This window comes from Dendropsophus ebraccatus, chromosome 8 (genome assembly GCF_027789765.1).
Source record: "Dendropsophus ebraccatus isolate aDenEbr1 chromosome 8, aDenEbr1.pat, whole genome shotgun sequence".
Classification (NCBI taxonomy): Eukaryota; Metazoa; Chordata; class Amphibia; order Anura; family Hylidae; genus Dendropsophus; species Dendropsophus ebraccatus.
The window spans coordinates 57,566,784-57,586,798 of NC_091461.1; the positions used below are offsets into that span (position 1 = coordinate 57,566,784).

At 44.2% G+C, this 20,015-nt stretch overlaps 1 protein-coding gene across 2 annotated transcripts in view; it reads left to right on the forward strand.

Annotated features, from left to right (window-relative positions):
- TLL2 (tolloid like 2) overlaps window positions 1-19,636 on the forward strand; it is a 107,108-nt gene extending 87,472 nt beyond the window's left edge. For both annotated transcript variants that reach the window (XM_069980485.1, XM_069980486.1), the window contains 11 exons: window positions 4,478-4,594; window positions 6,805-6,950; window positions 7,361-7,556; window positions 10,020-10,145; window positions 10,685-10,845; window positions 10,979-11,159; window positions 12,894-13,019; window positions 13,532-13,659; window positions 15,221-15,434; window positions 16,451-16,701; window positions 17,080-19,636. In XM_069980485.1, coding sequence (XP_069836586.1) covers window positions 4,478-4,594; window positions 6,805-6,950; window positions 7,361-7,556; window positions 10,020-10,145; window positions 10,685-10,845; window positions 10,979-11,159; window positions 12,894-13,019; window positions 13,532-13,659; window positions 15,221-15,434; window positions 16,451-16,701; window positions 17,080-17,214 — 1,781 coding nt within the window. In that variant the 3' untranslated portion in view covers window positions 17,215-19,636. The remainder of the gene's footprint in view (window positions 1-4,477; window positions 4,595-6,804; window positions 6,951-7,360; window positions 7,557-10,019; window positions 10,146-10,684; window positions 10,846-10,978; window positions 11,160-12,893; window positions 13,020-13,531; window positions 13,660-15,220; window positions 15,435-16,450; window positions 16,702-17,079) is intronic.
- Window positions 19,637-20,015: the final 379 nt, after the last annotated feature.

Here is a 20,015-nt window from a genome sequence, read left to right on the forward strand (position 1 = left end):
ATGTGTTTGCTCATTGGCTCAGAAGGCTAATTGATGATTAGAAAACCCTTGTGCAATCATGTTCACACATCTGAAAACAGTCTAGCTCATTACAGAAGCTACAAAACTGACCTTCCTTTGAGCAGATTGTGTTTCTGGAGCATCACGTTTGTGGGGTCAATTAACCCCTTAAGGACAGAGCCAATTTCGATTTTTGCGTTTTAGTTTTTTCCTCCTTGTGCTTAAAAGGCCATAGCACTTGCATTTTTCCACCTAGAAACCCACATGAGCCCTTATTTTTTGCGTCACTAATTGTACTTTGCAATGACAGGCTGAATTTTTGCATTAAGTACACTCCGAAACCAGAAAAAAATTCAAAGTGTGGTGAAATTGAAAAAAAAAAAGCATTTTGTTTATTTGGGGGAAATGTGTTTTTACGCCATTCACCCTGGGGTAAAACTGACTTGTTATATATGTTCCTCAAGTCGTTACGATTAAAACGATATGTAACATGTATAACTTATATTGTATCTGATGGCCTGTAAAAAATTTAAACCATTGTCAACAAATATAAGTCACTTAAAATTGCTCCATTCCCAGGCTTATAGCGCTTTTATCCTTTGGTCTATGGGGCTGTGTGAGGTGTCATTTTTTGGGCCATGATGTGTTCTTTCTATCGGTACCTTGATTGCGCATATATGACTTTTTGATCGCTTTTTATTACAATTTTTCTGGATTTGATGCAACCAAAAATGCGCAATTTTGCACTTTAGGATTTTTTTTGCGCTGACGCCGTTTACCGTGCGAGATCAGGAATGTGATTAATTAATAGTTTGGGCGATTACGCACGCAGCGATAGCAAACATGTTTGTTTATTTATTTATTTATTTACTTTTATTTACAACCTGGGAAAAGGGGGGTGATTCTGACTTTTATTAGGGGAGGGGGCTTTTTACTATTAACAACACTTTTTTTTTTTTTTTTACTTTAACACTTATACTAGAAGCCCCCCTAGGGGACTTCTAGTATAAGTGCTTTGATCTCTCATAGAGATCTCTGCAGCATAGACAGGGGTGATTCTAGCCTCTCTGCTGCCCGAGGCGAACTATAGAATGACGCCCCCCCCCCCCCCCCCCCGTCAATCCGCCCACATTATAATCCACTACTGCCCCCCCCCCCCCCACTGCTGTCCCCACTAAACATAATGTTTGGTCCCTTTCTGCACAGAGGATGTCAGGAGAGGAGGGGGCTGACTTTATAGGAGAGGTCCCAGCAGCACAGAGGATGTCATGAGAGGAGGGGGCTAATCCTATAGGAGAGGTCCCAGCAGCACAGAGGATGTCAGGAGAGGAGGGGGCTAATCCTATAGGAGAGGTCCCAGCAGCACAGAGGATGTCAGGAGATGAGGGTGCTAATCCTATAGGAGAGGTCCCAGCAGCACAGAGGATGTCAGGAGAGGAGGGTGCTAATCCTATAGGAGAAGTCCCAGCAGCACAGAGGATGTCAGGAGAGGAGGGTGCTGATCTTTTAGGAGAGGTCACAGCAGCACAGAGGATGTCAGGAGAGGAGGGTGCTGATCTTTTAGGAGATGGTCCCCCTCTTCCCCCCCTTATAGATGGTCCTCCTCTTCCCCCCCCTTATAGATGGTCCCCCCCCCCCTTATAGATGGTCCCCCTCTCCCCCCTCCCTTATAGATGGTCCCCCTCTCCCCCCTCCCTTATAGATGGTCCCCCTCTTTCCCCTCCCTTATAGATGGTCCCCCTCTTTCCCCTCCCTTATAGATGGTCCCCCCTTCCCCCCCCCCTTATAGATGGTCCCCCTCTTCCCTCTCTCCCCCCCCTTATAGATGGTCCCCCTCTTCCCTCTCTCCCCCCCCTTATAGATGGTCCCCCTCTCCCCCCCCCTTATAGATGGTCCCCCTCTTCCCTCTCTCCCCCCCTTATAGATGGTCCCCCCTCTCCCCCCCCCTTATAGATGGTCCCCCTCTTCCCCCCCCTTATAGATGCCCCCTTATAGATGGTCCCCCTCTTCCCCCCCCTTATAGATGGTCCCCCTCTTCCCCCCCCCCTTATAGACAGTCCCCCCTCCCGCCCCTCCCTTATAGATGGTCCCCCCCTTATAGATGGTCGCCCTCTTTCCCCCCTCCCTTATAGATGGCCCTCCCTTATAGATGGTCCCCCTCTTTCCCCCCCTCCATTATAGATGGTCCCCTTCCCCCCCCCTATAGATGGTCCCCCTCTTCCCTCTCCCCCTCCCTTATAGATGGTCCCCCCTTATAGATCGTCCCCCTCTTCCCCCCCTACCTTATAGATGGTCCCCCTCTCCCCCCTCCCTTATAGATGGTCCCCCTCTTCCCCCCCCCTTATAGATGGTCCCCCTCTTCCCTCTCTCCCCCCCCCCTTATAGATGGTCCCCCTCTCCCCCCCTTATAGATGGTCCCCCTCTTCCCTCTCTCCCCCCCTTATAGATGGTCCCCCTCTCCCCCCCCCTTATAGATGGTCCCCCTCTCCCCCCCCCCCCTTATAGATGGTCCCCCTCTCCCCCTTCCTTATAGATGGTCCCCTCTCCCTTATAGATGGTCCCCCTCCCCCCCTTATACATGGTCCCCCTCTCCCCCCTCACTTATAGATGCCCCCTTATAGATGGTCCCCCTCTTTCCCCCTCCCTTATAGATGGTCCCCCTCTTCCCCCCCCTTATAGATGGTCCCCCTCTCCCCCCCCCCTTATAGACAGTCCCCCTCCCGCCCCTCCCTTATAGATGGTCCCCCTCTTTCCCCCCTCCCTTATAGATGGTCCCCCCCTTATAGATGGTCCCCCTCTTTCCCCCCCCTATAGATGGTCCCCCTCTTCCCTCTCCCCCTACCTTATAGATGGTCCTCCCCCCCTACCTTATAGATGGTCCCCCTCTTTCCCCCCTCCCTTATAGATGGTCCCCCTCTTCCCCCCCCCCCTGCACAGCAGATAAAACAAAAACAAAAAACAGCACACAACTCATCTGCCCTCCGTTCCTCCGTCGAGCCTCTCTGGTCTGGTCCCGGCTGATGTGCGGCTGCCCGGGGTGTCCCGTCCTGTCCCCGGCAGCGCGCGCAACAGAGAGCTCCCCGTGCGCCTGTGGCTGTGACTTCCGGCGCACGGGGATCTCTCTGATGCGCGCGCTGCCGGAGACAGGATGGGACACCTCCGGCAGCCGCACATCAGCCGGGGGACTAAGGCTGCATTCCCACGTTCCGTGATCCTGACGGATCACGGACGTGGAATGCATTTACCGGAGTCCCCCCGCGCCCGGACAGCATCTGTAATGAGATGCTGTGAGCGGGGGAGACTGTATTCATAAGCGCCGCGCGGCTGATTTATTACAGCGCGGCGCTTATGAATACAGTCCCCCCTGCTCACAGCATCTCATTACAGATGCTGTCCGGGCGCGGGGGGACTCCGGTACATGGTACGATCAGTGGCGGATTATAATGTGGGCGGCCGCCCGAACCGCTCATATTATAATCTGCCACTGAATGCCGCCCCCATGAAGACAGCTGGTGGCGCCGCCTGAGGCAGACGACTCAGGTCGCCTCATGATTGCGGCGCCCCTGAGCATAGATATGCTGCAGAGATCCATGAGATAGGCTCTCGTTTACTTCCGGCTGCTGCAGCCGGAAGTAAATGAGTGCCGAGCCGGGGACGGCGCCATCTTGGAGCGGTCCCCGGCCGGCTTCAGAAACGGAGATCGCTCCTCCGGGATAACATCCCGGGGGAGCGATCTCCGCCACTAGACACCAGGGAACGGCTGAATCCGGTAATCGGATGCAGCTGTCATGTTTGACAGCTGCATCTGATTACTGTATTAGCGGGCACGGCGATCGGACCGTGCCCGCTAATACCTACGGTCCTGGGCTACAAGCGGCACCCGGGACCGCCGCGGTTCAGAGCGGGGTCGCCGCGCGGCCCCGCTCTGAACGTCCTTACCGGCATCAGGGCGTAAATTTACGCCCGATGTCATTAAGGGGTTAAACTCTCAAAATGGCCAGAAAAAGAGAACTTTCATCTGAAACTCGACAGTCTATTCTTGTTCTTAGAAATTAAGGCTATTTCATGCGAGAAATTGCTAAGAAATTAAAGATTTCCTAAAACGGTGTGTACTACTCCTTTCAGAGGACAGCACAAACAGGCTCTAACCAGAGTAAAAAAAGAAGTGGGAGGCCGCGCAACTAAACAAGAAGATAAGCACATTAGAGTCTCTAGTTTGAGAAACAGACGCCTCACAGGTCCCCAACTGGCATCTTCATTAAATAGTACCCGCAAAACACCAGTGTCAACATCTACAGTGAAGAGGCGGCTGCGGGATTTTGGGCTTCAGGGCAGAGTGGCAAAGAAACAGTGCTCTCTCTCTCTCTCTCTCTCTCTCTCTCTCTCTCTCTATATATATATATAGATATATATATATATATATATATATATATATATATATATATATATATATATAAAATATAATTTTTGTTATTAGGTAGATTATGTGGGGATCGTATTCCAGAGCCGATAGAATCATCCGACAGCAGACTATGGATTGAATTTCGAAGTAGCAGTAATATCCTGGGTAAAGGATTCCATGCAGTTTATGAAGGTTTGTGATGGTTTTATGTATGTGGTCTAATACAGAAACAGATCTTGCAATTACATTTGTACTTGTAAATATTCACAGCACCTAACTTCATATGAAAAAGTATTTCATCTTTATTGTACCCTTATCACTCAAATAACCGATAAAGAACATAAACACATTAGACCATTTCCAAACATTTCATAACTATGTCGATTACAAGGCATGATTCCTGGCGTCACACCACATCATTATCACTAAACACATGTTTAATGCAAATCTCAAATTATAAATCAGACTGAAGAGTACAATATAAAAAGCTAGCAGTCTAATAAAGTGCCTGTGCATAACACCATACTTGTTCCTTTGCTGCTGTCCCGGCTTATTTTTACCATATGTTGCGCTTTTCCCATTCAGGCACTTGCACTTTACAGCTTTCTAGCTGGCACCTGCATTTTGCTGGTATATTATTCTCTCATGGTATTATACATAGCCCCTTTATTAGGCTAGGTTCACACAACGTCAAAAATATTGAAAAGGCGGACGATTTTCATATTTAAAATAACGTCTGTTTTTGCCGCGATTTAATGGATTGCAATGGCAAAGCATCGAAGTCAATGGGAAGACGGACGTCAAATGCACACAATGTATTGAATAACTGACTTTTTTGCCACGGATGTCAAAATAATGAACATGATCATTATTTTCGGACGTCTTTTGCAAAAAGCGGACACTTTTATTAGTAGTTTACACACAGTTTTCCATTTGTCACCGTTCTTTCACCATTTTTACTATTAAATTCAATGGACTTTTCAATTAAGCCACACCCAAAGGCCAATTAGTAACCCCAAACTAAAATAATGTGCAAACAGCTGTCATTGCACTTAGGGAAGGCCAGACAGCTAAATAACGCCCGTTATTTTAGCCTCAAAATAACGGCCGTCATTTTATACGAAGCTGAAAAAACGTTGTGTGAACATAGCCTTTGACTGCTTTAGTACCAGCACTTTATATTGTATTCTTAAGCTTGGTTTATATGTTGAGGTTTGCATCATATACTGTATACAGATCACTATATAAATTTAGTGATAATGTTGCAACTCCACGAATCATGATTTGACATAGTTATGAATTGTGATGCACCCTACACCTTGTTTTTAAATTGTCTAGTGTGCTTTTTTTTTGGGGGGGGGGGGCATTATTTGAGTGATTACAATACTTAGATTCAATAAAGATAAAATTCTGTTAAGATGAAGGTGTTGTAATTCGTTCATTGTACACAATAATGTATTGCTATTTTTGAAAGGGCTCTTTAATATAAGTTTTTTGTAAGTATTTAATTGTGGACTGACAGTCCATCAACTGTGACTAGAGATAATTGAACTTACAGTAGGTTTAGCCAAACCAGATCATGCAGCCATTAATTACTTTAGTCTGCAGCTTGGAAAAGTCCAGGATGCAAGTCATAAGTCTCCTAGGCATGCATTCATCTTTTCCAGGCATTGGGATTCAACTGCAGAGCAATTAAATTCAGGTTCGGCCAAACTTAATGTTAATTTGCTTATGTCTGAGAGTGACTTGTGGCTTAAGGTGCCTATTAGAGATGAGCGAAGAGCAAAGCACTTCTGATCTGCTCTCCGCTCATCAAGCCGCCGGCCTTTAAGCGCTGCTCCACCCCGGGTGCCAAGGAAAAGCTGGATACAAGTTTCCCAGGATTGGATACAGCTTTTCCTGACATCCTGAGAGGAGTGGCAGGGTGGTGGTGGCTTGATGTGCGGAGAGCAGATCAAACTAAGAGCAATTCACTCATCTCTAGTGCCTATAATAATTGTTGGGTGAACAATTGTTTGACCAACAGTTCTCCCCATTCACTTGAACGTTCAGCTCAGCAGGTAGCGGAGGGAGAGGAAAAGTTGTCACCAGACTGTTCTGGCGGCAGTGGCTTATCACTCCCAGAATAAGGGTCTATCGATGGAGAGTTAGGTGGCCCATGTATACCTTATACTGTCGGCTTTGGGTGCTAGAGAAGAGAAATACTAATAATCTGACTGTCTTTGTCAATGTATTTAAACAAATGAACCATATACTGGTTGCAACTACAATAAAACCATTTACAAATATTGTTAAGATTATCAAACAGACAAGGGTGGAGATCTTATAGCTTGTCTCCAGAGAGAACATTACATTGCTTTATTACATATACCATTGTAACCTACTCCATTTATACCTTCCAGCTAAATGCGGAGGCCATATAAAAAAGGACATTGGTCAGATTCAGTCTCCTAATTACCCAGATGATTATCGGCCTGACAGACAATGTGAATGGACGATTACAGTCTCAGAAGGATTTGTGGTTGGCCTTTCTTTCCAAACCTTTGAAGTAAGACTTCCCAGAAGCACTTTGGATTTTCAAAAATAAATCTAAAAATTCTACTTAAATGAGATCTCATAAGAAAACACATCAAAACACAAAGTGGAGGTTTTGCCCTCACTAAGCAGTCAGATTACAGCTTTCATCTTTCTTGTTATGCTGGTTATTAAAAATTAAATCTTTGATTTGATTGGTTGACTTTGAGCAACTCCTTCAGTTTTTCACTGCACTAGTTTTCGCAAAAGGTTTTGTTGTGGAAGCCGTGTCAAACCTAATAGGACGTATAGACAGTGGTTGTCATCATGAGACATCACTATATATTCTCTTATCTATATATAAATTCTGCAGAAAAATCTTGAATATATAATTTCCATGTTTGCTGAAGATTATTATTGATCATTGTTATTGCTTTCCCATAGTTTGAAGCACATGACAATTGCTTATACGACCACCTGCAAATCCGTGATGGTCCATCAGAAGATAGTCCACTTATTGGACAATTCTGTGGCTATGAGAAGCCTGATGACATTAAATCTACCTCAAATACTCTTTGGATAAAATTTTTCTCTGATTCATCAGTCAATAAAGCTGGGTTTTCTGCTAATTTCTTTAAAGGTAATTAAGTCTTGTTGCCTAAGAGCCATGGTAACCCTCTTCATTAAAACAACTCTGTACCCACAATCTGTCCCTCCCAAACCGCTTGTACCTTCGGATGGATGATTTTAATCCAAGATCTGTCCTGGGGTCCGTTTGACAGGTGATGCAGTTATTGTCCTGAAAATGTACTGTACTTTTTGTGGTCTTATTATGGTAAAAGTAGTACGTAGAGTAGTAAAGTAGTATGTTATGTATTAGTTTATGGAAGCTGCACAGGTGAAGTATCGCAAAGGGTTATTGTGTTTATGTGTACCAGAATCTGTGATACTGTGATATTTCCGCTTTCTTCTTTCCTATCATCTCTCCTCCCTGTTCTTCTATTGCACTCTTCTCACCCAATCAAAGCGCACCATACACGCTGTAGAGGTTAGTTAAGTTAGTCCCATTAGTGGGGGAGGAGCAAGGGCTTTCCGTTCGGGACGGTGTGGAGGAAGGACGCAGGCTAGATAGCTCTCCACAACGGTCTTGTCTGGGCTGTGGCCCCCTGCCAGGTCCCCAAAAGTTCAGTCTTAGCCAGTACCCCGCATGGGTAGGACGTAAGACAGCACACTGTTACCAACCTTCGTACAAGTACCCACGCAAAGCACTATGCAGTGTTAAAACCTCTCAGGAGAGAACTAGCCAAAAGATAACCTCAACCCACACCGTGGACACGGAGAAGTCACAGTGCAGGACAGTATCCACTATAGAGCCAAGAAGCTAGGAACTGATCTGGGTGGAGCAAAGTTGCAGTAAGCATATAAACTCCATCTCGCAGTGCGGGTGTCATCAGGGAACCCTCAGCATTCTGCTCAACCCAGGTAACAAGGTCTGGGGCCTGTATCACCCATTAGTACGGTTCAGCCATCGCTAGTGGGCATAAGGTGGTGTGAAGACTAGAGCAAAGGTCAATACATAGGCACGGGTGTTCTTCTTCTTCTACAAGTATTCTTCTTTATCCTCCAACATCCCGGCAGAGCACATTACTACTTGGGTTGAGACTTTCACGGCATTCTCCTCTCTGCTACTCTACCTCAGTACAACTTTATCGACACAACTATCTCCTACTCTGCATTTATCCTACAGATCTGGTTGTCTTATGTTCAAGTCTTTATTGCAACTTTAACAAGTGTATATCAGAGATCTTCTGTATTACCTGCTGCACATTTACAAGTAGTAAAACAACTCAACGTTATCTGAAGTGTCTGTGATCATTCATCACCACCTACACAGCATATACACCGCAATTATGGGAAATTTCCCCTTTCTGTGGGTGGCAGGTCCTACTATCTGTGAGGGTCGTTACACCGTTCTGGCCATCCGTGACTAAATCATCTGTGACACTATCCCAAGGGACCCAGTAGCAACCAGCAGGACACTGACCACAGGGGAAAAGGGTACAATTGGCCTTACATACTAAAAGCAGGCATGCCATCACACTTGTGTGCCCACCAGGCACTAGCGTCACGTGACAACATAATAAGGTCCGGCTGTACCTAGCAAGTGACCGGCCATCCCTCCGATATAACCCCTCCGGGGGGCACACAACAGTACAACCTTTACACTTGCAGCCCTGTGCCAAACTGCCATGGCCTAGGCCTCCATCCCTCCTCCTCACCCTCTTCATCGTTAGGAATGCCACTGGCAGGATTTTTCCCATTCCTCTGCAGTGAACACTGCACAGGTGCCTTAACGATCCAGCCCATGTGCCATGCTTACACAGGTGAGGAATAGGAGAAAATCTGCCTGAAGCATTCCTAATGATGAAGAGGGCGGGGAGGAGGGACAGAGAGGTTGTGCAAGCCTAATTTACAGACACTCTAGGCAACGCCAGTTTGACACAGGGCTGCAAGTTTAAAAGTTGTTTTTTAGGACATAAATTGCATCACTTGCTGAATGGACCACAGGACAGATTAAAAGCAGCTATCCAAAGGAACAAGCAGTTTGGGGTGGGCAGATTGTGGGTACAGAGTCACTTTAAGCAGTTTGTACAACCTTGCTGCAATACACAGTTTGGGTGTGGGTTTCGCAGCTCACTTCCATTGAAGTGAATGGAGCTGAATCATAATACCACACACAACCTGAGGTTGGTGCTGTTTAACCCCTTTAACTTCCCCACCTGATCTCATGTTCTTTTATTGCGGGAAGCAGCGGGTCTTCTAGCAGACATGGCCAGCATGCTGCACGTCCAATACAAGCAGTCATGATTGGCAAAAAGACTGAAAAATCTTGGTCACGTTGGGGACCACTTTGGTCGCTATCTGGCTGTTCCCTTTAGTTGTGCTTGTCATTAAACCAACTCCATTCAGGTGTTTGGAATGGCTTTTCAGTCACAGACATTAGTGCAACAAATCTGTAGTGTGTAAATTCTGCTCTTAGTGTTGACATATGTTACTTATTTTTAATAGTATTAACCTGTCTTGTACTTCTGTTTTTGAAAAGAGATTGATGAGTGTGCTAGACCAGATAATGGTGGATGTGCCCAGCGCTGTGTTAATACGTTGGGAAGTTATAAATGTGTCTGTGATCCAGGATTTGAACTGACTCCAGATAAGAAAAGCTGTGAAGGTGGGTACAGAGATATTTAACAGGATTTTCCTATCATGTGAGTGTATACATACCCATGTTCCATATAAATCCTTTTATAAATTGTTAAAGGGATTGTGCCATCTTATAAAGTTATCCCATTAATAAGGGATAACTAGTTGATCGCAGGATTCCAGCCGTTGAGGGGACCTGAACCTCTGGTTAGAAATGGAGCACATGTGAGTCACTACTCCATCTACTCTGTGTAGAAGCAGCTGAAAACACTCGAACACTGCACTCTGCTGTTTCGGAGGCTCCCACTAAAAAATGAATGAAGTGGCAGCATCCATATCTGACCTACTGCTTCATTCTGACAGGAGATGGGGGTCTTGGGTTCCTAGGGGATCAGATCTCTGCAGTAAGCTAGTTATCCACAGAATAGGGGATAGAGTCTGAGTTGTTTGTTTTTTATTTTTATTACTTATTTTTATTGTTATAAATTCTCTAATTATTCTCTATTAAGTGGACAATCATACTGTTGCAATTCTACAGAGTTGTATGATTTTCTCTATTCCCCATAGTTGCATGTGGAGGTGTTATCACAAAGCTGGATGGAACCATAACTAGCCCTGGCTGGCCCAACGAATACCCCACTAATAAAAACTGTGTGTGGCAGGTCGTGGCTCCGGCACAATACAGAATATCTCTACAGTTTGAATTATTTGAACTTGAAGGCAATGATGTAAGTATAAAAATTCTGGATATAACAGAGCTCTTACCAATACAGCACTCATCTTTGCATTATGTGTGTGTTAGATTACAGCTACAAGAACAGCGATACTAACATCTATACTTCTTTACTTGGGCTTCTTCAGGTCTGTAAATACGATTATGTTGAAGTTCGCAGTATACTCAAGACAGATACAAAACTACATGGAAGATTTTGTGGATCAGAGAAGCCAGAAGTGATAACTTCACAGGGAAATACTATCCGGCTGGAATTTAAATCTGACAACACAGTGTCAAAAAAAGGATTTAAAGTCAACTTTTTCTCTGGTAATAAGACTGTCGTCTATATTATATACAGGGCTCCAGATGGCGACCAAAATGGTCGCCAATGCGACTGACATTTTGCAAATGGCGCCATTTTGCAAATAGCCCCGGCGGCGGCGCGCTGTCTCTTTAAGTATCCCCGGCTGATGCGCGGCTGCCGGGGGTGTCCCGTCCTATCCCCGGCAGCGCGGCGCATCAGTGAGCTGCCTGGGGCCCTGACTTCCGGCACAGGAAGCGCACGTCAGAGACGCTTCCTGTGTCAGAAGTCACAGCCCCGGCGTACAGGGAGCTCACTGACGCGCCGCGCTGCCGGGGATAGGACGGGACACCCCCGGCAGCCGCACATCAGCCGGGGACAGCGCCTGAAGAAGAAGAGGATCGCCGGGGGAGCGGGTTGTCAGGTGAGTTTGTGTGTTTTTTTCTTTTTAAATACTGCTTAGCATAGAGGAAAGGGGGGGGGCATCTATAATGGGGGGAAGAGAAGGGGGGCATCTATAATGGGGGGAGAGGGGGCCATCTATAAGGGGAGGGGGTATCTATAAGGGGGGGAGGAGGGGGCATCTATAATGGGGGGGAGGAGGGGGCATCTATAATGGGGGGGGGAGGGGGCATCTATAATGGGGGGAGGAGGGGGCATCTATAATGGGGGTAGAGGGGGTCATCTATAAGGGGAGGGGGCCATCTATAATGGGGGGGAGGAGGGGGCATCTATAATGGGGGTAGAGGGGGTCATCTATAAGGGGAGGGGGGCATCTATAAGTGTAGGGCAAACTGGCTGCAGACACTGGGAGATAGATATATGCACAATTATTATTATCAGGGCCCCTCAGGTGTCTGTATTGTAGGGGGTCACTTGCATTAGTCACTAGGTGAGAGATATATCTATCTATATACACATCTTGTGGGGGGTCACTATGGCTGCAGTCATAAGTCTAGCTTAGTATGTATAGACTGTTGCAAGCTTTTAAAGGGAACCTGTCACCCCCGGTGACGGGGTGACAGGCTCCCAACCCCCCATTAGAACCCCCTATACTCACCTCATCGCGCCGGGTCCCGCTTCTGAAGATGGTCGGGTCACGGAGATCTCAGCCGCTGCAGCCCGGCGCGCACACTGAGAGATGAGTCCAACGCTCATAGAGAATGACGGAGCGCTGGACTCTCCCGTCATTCTCTATGAGCGTTGGACTCATCTCTCAGCGCACGCCGGGCTACAGCGGCTGAGATCTCCGTGACCCGACCATCTTTAAAAGCGGGACCCGGCGCAATGAGGTTAGTATAGGGGGCTCTAACGGGGGGTTGGGAGCCTGTCACCCCGGCACGGGGGTCGACAGGTTCCCTTTAAGTTCAAGTTCAGAAGATTAAGCCTCATTAAAAGGCTAGCCAAGTGAAGCTGAAGTACTGAGTCAGACTGTATATGGTTGTCAAGTTGCAAGTTTCCATGTTGAACGTTTTCAAACGAAGAAAAGAGAGAATCTAAAGGAGGAGGATGCTGCCGCGGCCTCTGCACACAGTAAGTCCCATTTAACATAACATTAATTTTACATGTTTTAAAATGTTGGCGACCAAATATTCTATTTGGCGTCTAAATTTTTCAGGTTAGGAGCCAATGGCTCCCAGGTAAATTTTTTAGTCTGGAGCCCTGATATAGTTCAGCTCAGGCCGGCATTTAGAAATCGATTGTCTTTGTGACAATGTTGAGAAGCTAGTGATGTAACTCTTACTGCTTTTCTTTTATAGATAAGGACGAGTGCTCTAAGGAGAACGGCGGCTGTCAGCATGAGTGCGTCAATACGTTAGGCAGCTATGTGTGCCAGTGCAAAAATGGCTACACGCTCCATGAAAATGGGCACGACTGTAAAGAGGGTGAGACTGACCAGTGAATTTATGGCAACTTTCTCACTTTTATTATCAGGTTGTATTTGTATTTGAGAGTTGTTATAATAATTGGGATAGACTAAAACAGTGCTGCCTGGACTGACTACAGGAGCCAAAGAGAACCAGAAGGCATTATATTCAGATTTTAGCCATTTCTTCACAGCATGGACCCTGCCAGGGCTGGTTGCAACATATTTTGAAAGAAAGCAGAATCCTCATCCTGTTTAAAGTTTAATCAAACCTTTTACCTGTTGTCTGCAGTAAGGACTTGTTCACGCTGCTGTTTTCTTGTCCCCCCCCCCCCCCCCCCTCAAAAAGCCATTTTTACTTAGCAAGGGACCTCCCTCTATGAATTCTGTATGTCCTAATAGAATATATGAGAAGGTGTTGTCTTCTTGGAAAAATACCTTTTAATACACTTATCATATGTGTTTATCATAGTGGTATTACATGATTACATTAGCATTGTTTTAATTTGTTACTTCTCTCTTTACATCTAGCTGGCTGTGAACACCGATTTCTGAGTGCAGAGGGAACGGTTTCAAGCCCCAACTATCCTGATAAGTATCCTAGTAGAAAAGAGTGTACTTGGGAGATCCTTACCACAGCAGGGCACAGAGTCAAGCTTGTAAGTACAACTCCTCATAATGAGAAACATTCATTAATACAATTATGACCTATCGATGTAACAGCAGTAGGCACTGTGTATAGGTAACATTTTACATTTGTCTTTTTGAAGAGCGACACTCTAGATATTAAATTTGATTTATAATTTGCCATAGAAGTCAAAGCTATAAGCACTGTTTCAAAAGTCAATTTTTTCCCCATAGTTCTTTATAAAACTCTTTGCTTAGTTTCTCTTCTACAGCCATCTACGGGCTGCTGTGTGAACCCTGTGTTCTCTATATGTGTATACAGCTTTAGTATTCTCTGCTGCAAACTACATTTTGTATGCATGCTGCTTTAGATCTCCTTGTGACCCCTGTCCTCTTCATATCCATATGTGAACCAGTAGACAGTGTGGCTGTGTATTAGAATGTGCTTGTGTATAAACTGGCATTTTGAAGAACGATCTGCTGAAAAGGATGTTTGTCAGCCTTTTACATGGGGCAGATTGTTCTTACCAGCATTGCAGAGTCTTATGCCATAGCTCTGACTCCTGAATTTTATCAGGGACTGACTCTGACTCCCAAGTACAACTCTAGCTCCTTTATACATGGCCAATCAGACACCAGGGGACTTATTTATCACACTGGTGTAAAGTAGAACTGGCTCAGCAGTTTTAGTGTAATGTCCTACATAATCCTGGGGTGACTTCTGAGGGAATAAGGAAAGATATAAAGCAGATAACTAAATATTCACCATACACAAAGAAAAATTGCTAACATTGCCGGATACCTGTGATATAGAGGTCAGACTGAGTGCTATAGAAGGGTCAGCCATAGTGATATAGAGGTAAGTCATAGTTATGTAGGGGTAAGACATAGTGATATAGAGGTCAGGCATAGACCCAGATTTATTAGCTCTCTGTCAACATCCGTGCTCCTTAATCACCGCAACCCCACAGGAACTACTTGCTCAGCCAGTTAGTGACTGCAGCTATGTCCTGCATCAATCACTGATTGGCTGAGGATCGGGTGCCCAGTGGGGGACATTGAGTCATGACGCTGCACTGTGGGGGCAGGGGAAGGGGTAAATATATCTTATATATCATACTTAAATATACATATATATCATGCAGCCACAGTGTATACCTGAAATAAATCTTGGAAGTGAAGGGGTCAATGTGTCTCTTTGGGGAGACCACCAGGCTGGTGTAGGGAGTCTTCTAGGTCATACAAATGCCTCAGTGAGGAAACTGAAATTACACCGTCCTTCTGTACAATACTAATGCATGTGTAGTAGAGGATCACTGGTACATTCCTGATTACAATTTTTTTTTCTTTTTACTGTAACCATATCTATTACTTACTTCGGCACATCTATGTAAAGTTCCATTTTAGTATAAATGAAACCAGTCACAGAACAAGTCTAATGCTCGAGGCCATTTAGGATAGAAAATCCAACAGCTGTGATGTATTATGTGTTTTCAGCTGCCGAGATTTCCGTCTTTATGTCCTGGATTTTCCTTATGTATTTCTTTATATAATCACAACTGACATGGCTTTTATTTCTTTTTATCCTTTTAGGTGTTCAATGACTTTGAAATTGAATTGCACCAGGAGTGTGCCTACGACCACCTTGAGCTGTATGATGGACCAAGCAGCAAGGCCTCCATTCTAGGTCGATTTTGTGGCAGCAGTAAACCCGAACCTATTATTGCATCCACAAATCATATGTATATGCGCTTTTATTCTGATGCTTCAGTGCAGCGGAAAGGCTTTCAAGCCAAGTACAGCACAGGTATGTGGTTACATATTAATGATGTGTGACATTAACTGGAAATTGCTGGGCCCCATAGCAAACCTTTGATTGGGCTCCCCCCCCCCCCCCCGACTGACCAAAAACCCATCAAGTTTAGTCATTACCTTGTCTTGTCAGGAGCACTTGCAGTTTAAGGGACATGTGTAGCACCAAAGAGGGCCTGCTCGACTACTGGGTGCTGCAAATTATGATAGCTCAGGGGGCTCAATGTATTTCAGGAGTGGGCTCCTTAATGTGCGCTCCTAATCCCATCAGCACCGGTCCAGTTCCATGCTGTCCCTACAGCGCCAATCTGCCCAGCTCTGCTCCCTGGTACGCATGGTTGCACAAAGAGAGGTTTAAAAAAAAAAAAATTATATCTCATCTCCCGACCAGAGAGAAGAGCAGTTCGTGTTCTCATATAGACAGCCCATTGATTGTGTATGTATTTTCCTGTGTGTTGGTGCTGGTTTCTGTGTGGGGCTAGGTTTTCCCAGTTGATTGGAGGAGGTTCCTTCCAGGATACTAACTAAGTTCTTCATTGTGTTCTATTTTAAATGCACTGGAGCAAATGCCTCTGTAGCTGGCAATCTATGGTTGTAAAAGCCTTATTATCAGAATCATTCATTGTCCAGGACATTAAATGTGTCAATATAGTCTGTAATTTAGGGCCCTAAAGGGGTTATAATGTAAGTATCCATAATAATCTAGTGTAATACCTGGGATTCAGTGGGTTACTCACCTTTCCAGGCTTGTAACAGAAGGCTGAACAGTTATAGTTCAGCTTTCTTTCTTCCCTGTCATGACTATAGAGACTAGAGGACTGTGCAGTTATACCGTACTGTTCTTTGTATGATTGGCAAAATTGATTCTGGAGTGTGAGTGCTCTGCCCAAAGCTGCATATGTTGAACAAAACATTATTGTGATAATGCAGCACAGTTCAACAGAATCCAATGCCAATATAAAGGTAGTAATAATATTGAATAATTTACTTTTTTTTCTCCTGCATCTACAGAATGTGGAGGACGATTGAAAGCCGAGATTCAAACAAAAGATCTCTATTCACATGCCCAATATGGTGATAATAATTATCCAGTACAAGCCAACTGTGATTGGGTCATTGTAGCAGAAGATGGCTATGGAGTAGAATTAATTTTTGAAACATTTGAAATGGAAGAAGAATCAGACTGTGGTTATGACTACATGGAAATATATGATGGTTATGACAGCACTGCTCCGCGGCTGGCTAGATACTGTGGCTCTGGGGTAAGTTTTCCATTTTGGGGGGATTTTTTTTATTTCAAGCATTCTGATGTATTGGATAATTGTCATCAACAATTGTCATTCACTGTGTGTCAGTGATTTAATGTTAAGGCTGATCCCTGTATTTGCAGGGTACTGCTACTAGTGTCACTGTGGTCATGGATATTTATCAAATGATAGTTTAAGCTGTCGTGGTATCCACCTACTTTATAGATGGTAATATAAACATCATTTCCTTTCATTTTTCAGTATGCATTGTATTTACATCTTGCAAGTTAAAATTTTTCAAATTGATATTGGGGAGCTTGAAAATTGTGTTACCCTGAAAGTATGTTATTTCTGATGTCTGCTTTTAAATAAAGATATTTCTCTTACCTTTAGCCTCCTGAAGAAATATATTCAGCTGGTGACTCGATTATGATTCGTTTCCACACGGACGACACCATCAACAAGAAAGGATTCCATGCTCGATACACCAGTACTAAATTTCAGGATGCACTTCATATGAGAAAATGACTGTAGACCACATAGGCGCTTAGCATTTGAAACATCAATGTTATGGAACTCTGGGAGATTGAGCTAAATGACGTGCATGTCTTCGTAATTTAAAGGGATTGTCCAGCTTATAAAAATATTATATTATGACCTTCAAAGTTAATAGAGAGGGCTCTGATTTTAAATCCACATCAGTTAGCCAGATGAGGGGGTGGCTACAAAGATTTTCTTCCCTACTGGAGCACGTCCATATATAACAAAGACAGGTTATTGATTTCAATGGGCACAGTGTAATGCTTCTTTTCCCCTGTGGTGGCACTGCAGGAAAATTGAACACTAGCTGAAAATTCCCCTGCAAATAACATCTGCTGAATACCCACGTGGACAACCCCTTTAATGGCTTAATGCCGTCTATAAAATACTTGTATGAATAAGAATCACAATTTTAATAGCAAGCCATTGATCTGTGCTGATGTTCCAAGGACCAAATATCTGCATTTAATAGGCCAGCTTGGTTTAAATTCCCTTAAAGTGAAAGGCGTACCCCCCTTCATGCCTATTCTGTGCCTATTAACTAAAAGTCCAGCTGGCTGAATGGAAGGTTCATGTGGCTCCACATATTGGCTGTGGAACCTCATGTTTTTGTTCACTATGTCCAAGTGGCTGACTATATTCTATGGAATATCCAGTTGCCAAAGCTTGTAGTGTTAAAAATATAACCACACCCACCTAAAGGGCTTCTCTGGTTTCTCTAAGCTTTGTGCATTGGAGTTTTAATAAAGTGTTATTAAGTGTTAGGAGTGTTATTAAAACATATATACAGTAGTTTATTATAGGGTACATTGACATCCATAACCTGTTCTTATCTACCCCTTGTAATGTTTTTATTTCCTCTGAAGGAGCTGCCATGGTGGTATCAATAGACTAACACAGGATAGTTAGTTTATTGATCCTTCTATAGCAATCAAAGATCAAACCTTATTATAAACAATGTTTACATTCCTATTCTGAAAAACAATACAAGGAATATATTAGAAACTTATTTTCAAATTAAAAGGGTCCTTAATACTGATGGCAGTGCTATAAATAGAACAGGAGGGCACTGAAAACTTACCTGGAGGTGATAGTCATACAGTTGTTTTAATGCCACCAGTGCTGCTATTGGAAATGTCCAGGATTTTTGCCCTTTAAGTGCAGTGGTCAGAACTCTTTGCACTTAACGGTTCCCTAGCCTCTCCCTCCGGCTCTAGTATCCAATCAGGAGACTGCAAGGGACATATTCAGACTTGGGAGAAGCATCCAGGAAGGCAAAATGTGTACAGAGCTCGGGGCACTGCTGATAGCAACAGTCAGGGGCAATAAGGGAGTATTACCACAGGTATGATAACACTACTCACCCTATTCTCTGTAAAACAATACAGCCAGGTTTAATTCTAGTAAATTATAGGATTTCAGAGACATCTCTTACCGAAACTGGTGAATCGTAAATTTCCCAGGTGGAGGGTGACACTGGTGACACGTATTTGCATTAAGGCCTTTCTCACTGAACACCAAATTTATTTCATATCAGGGATGTAATAAAACTCTTCACTATCAAATGAATCAATGAGGGAAAAACCAGGTGACTGATCCCCACTCTATATGTAAATACCTTTCCTTATGCCATATCACAATATCACTGGATGAATCTAAAAACCATCTCTCTACCACAAAGTCTATTGCTGTTTTTCAGGCCTTCGCAGTATTGTGGTTATCCTTTTAACAGCACCAGACATCTCGTTTTGTGGGCAGCTACTTGACCATAAATTACCACTCATGCTGAAATGTGATGTTTTTTTCATACTTAAGTTTGCAGCCTGTGAATTAGAATAACTCAATTTGTAGCACCACAAGTACATAACTGGCAATTGTGTATATATAGATGTGTGTATGCTGCCCTCTACTGGTGAGACATCAGTAGTGTTTCTTTTTTTGGGGAATTTCCTGACTGAAAAGTACTGTATAGCTTACCATTTTTTGTGTTTTTTTGTGTTGTAATTTACATGCTTTTATAGTATTATTTTGTACTTAAATTATGTAGTTATTGTCTCCTGCAAATGTAAATATGATATTGTAAATGAACTGATAATAGCCCGTGCAATACCTAAGACTAATAAGCTTCCTGTCCCCTTTCTTACATTTGTATTTGGCCATTTTGTGTTTTTGGTTTTACTACTCAATGTAAGATGGGGAAACATTGAATCTTTTACTTAACAAAATATATTTTAGACTGCAAATTATCACTGGGAAATAAGAATGTGTATTTTTATGGTATTAAATCTATTCTATGTTGCTAGACCTGGTTTCCATTTTATTTGTCCCGAGGGGAATTGTAATGCCATTTTATTACTATGTAACTGTCTTTTCTTGCCATGTCATTAACAGAATGATAATAAAAGGATCTCAGTGCCAGACTGGTCAATGATCATTAAAGAGAATATTTCTAGTTTGGAGAACTGTATGTAGAAACATGTCCTCTTTTTTGAACTGCGGCCCAGTTCCTGCAGACAGCGCCGGTCTATTCCCGGTCACCAGCCTGGCCTGAAGCACTGGAGGCGTGCCTGCCCACCCAAGTGTGATGAAACCCCTCCCCTCTGTGACGTGGCTCCATTGATTCTAATGGAGCCACTTTACAGAGGGGAGGCCAAAACGTCACACTGAAGGCAGACAGGCCCACCTCCAGTGTTTCAGGCCGGGTTGTTGACTGGGAATAGACTGCTGCCATGCACTAAAACCGTGCCACAGTTCAATAAAAGGACCGCCGCATTGGTATCCCCATGCCG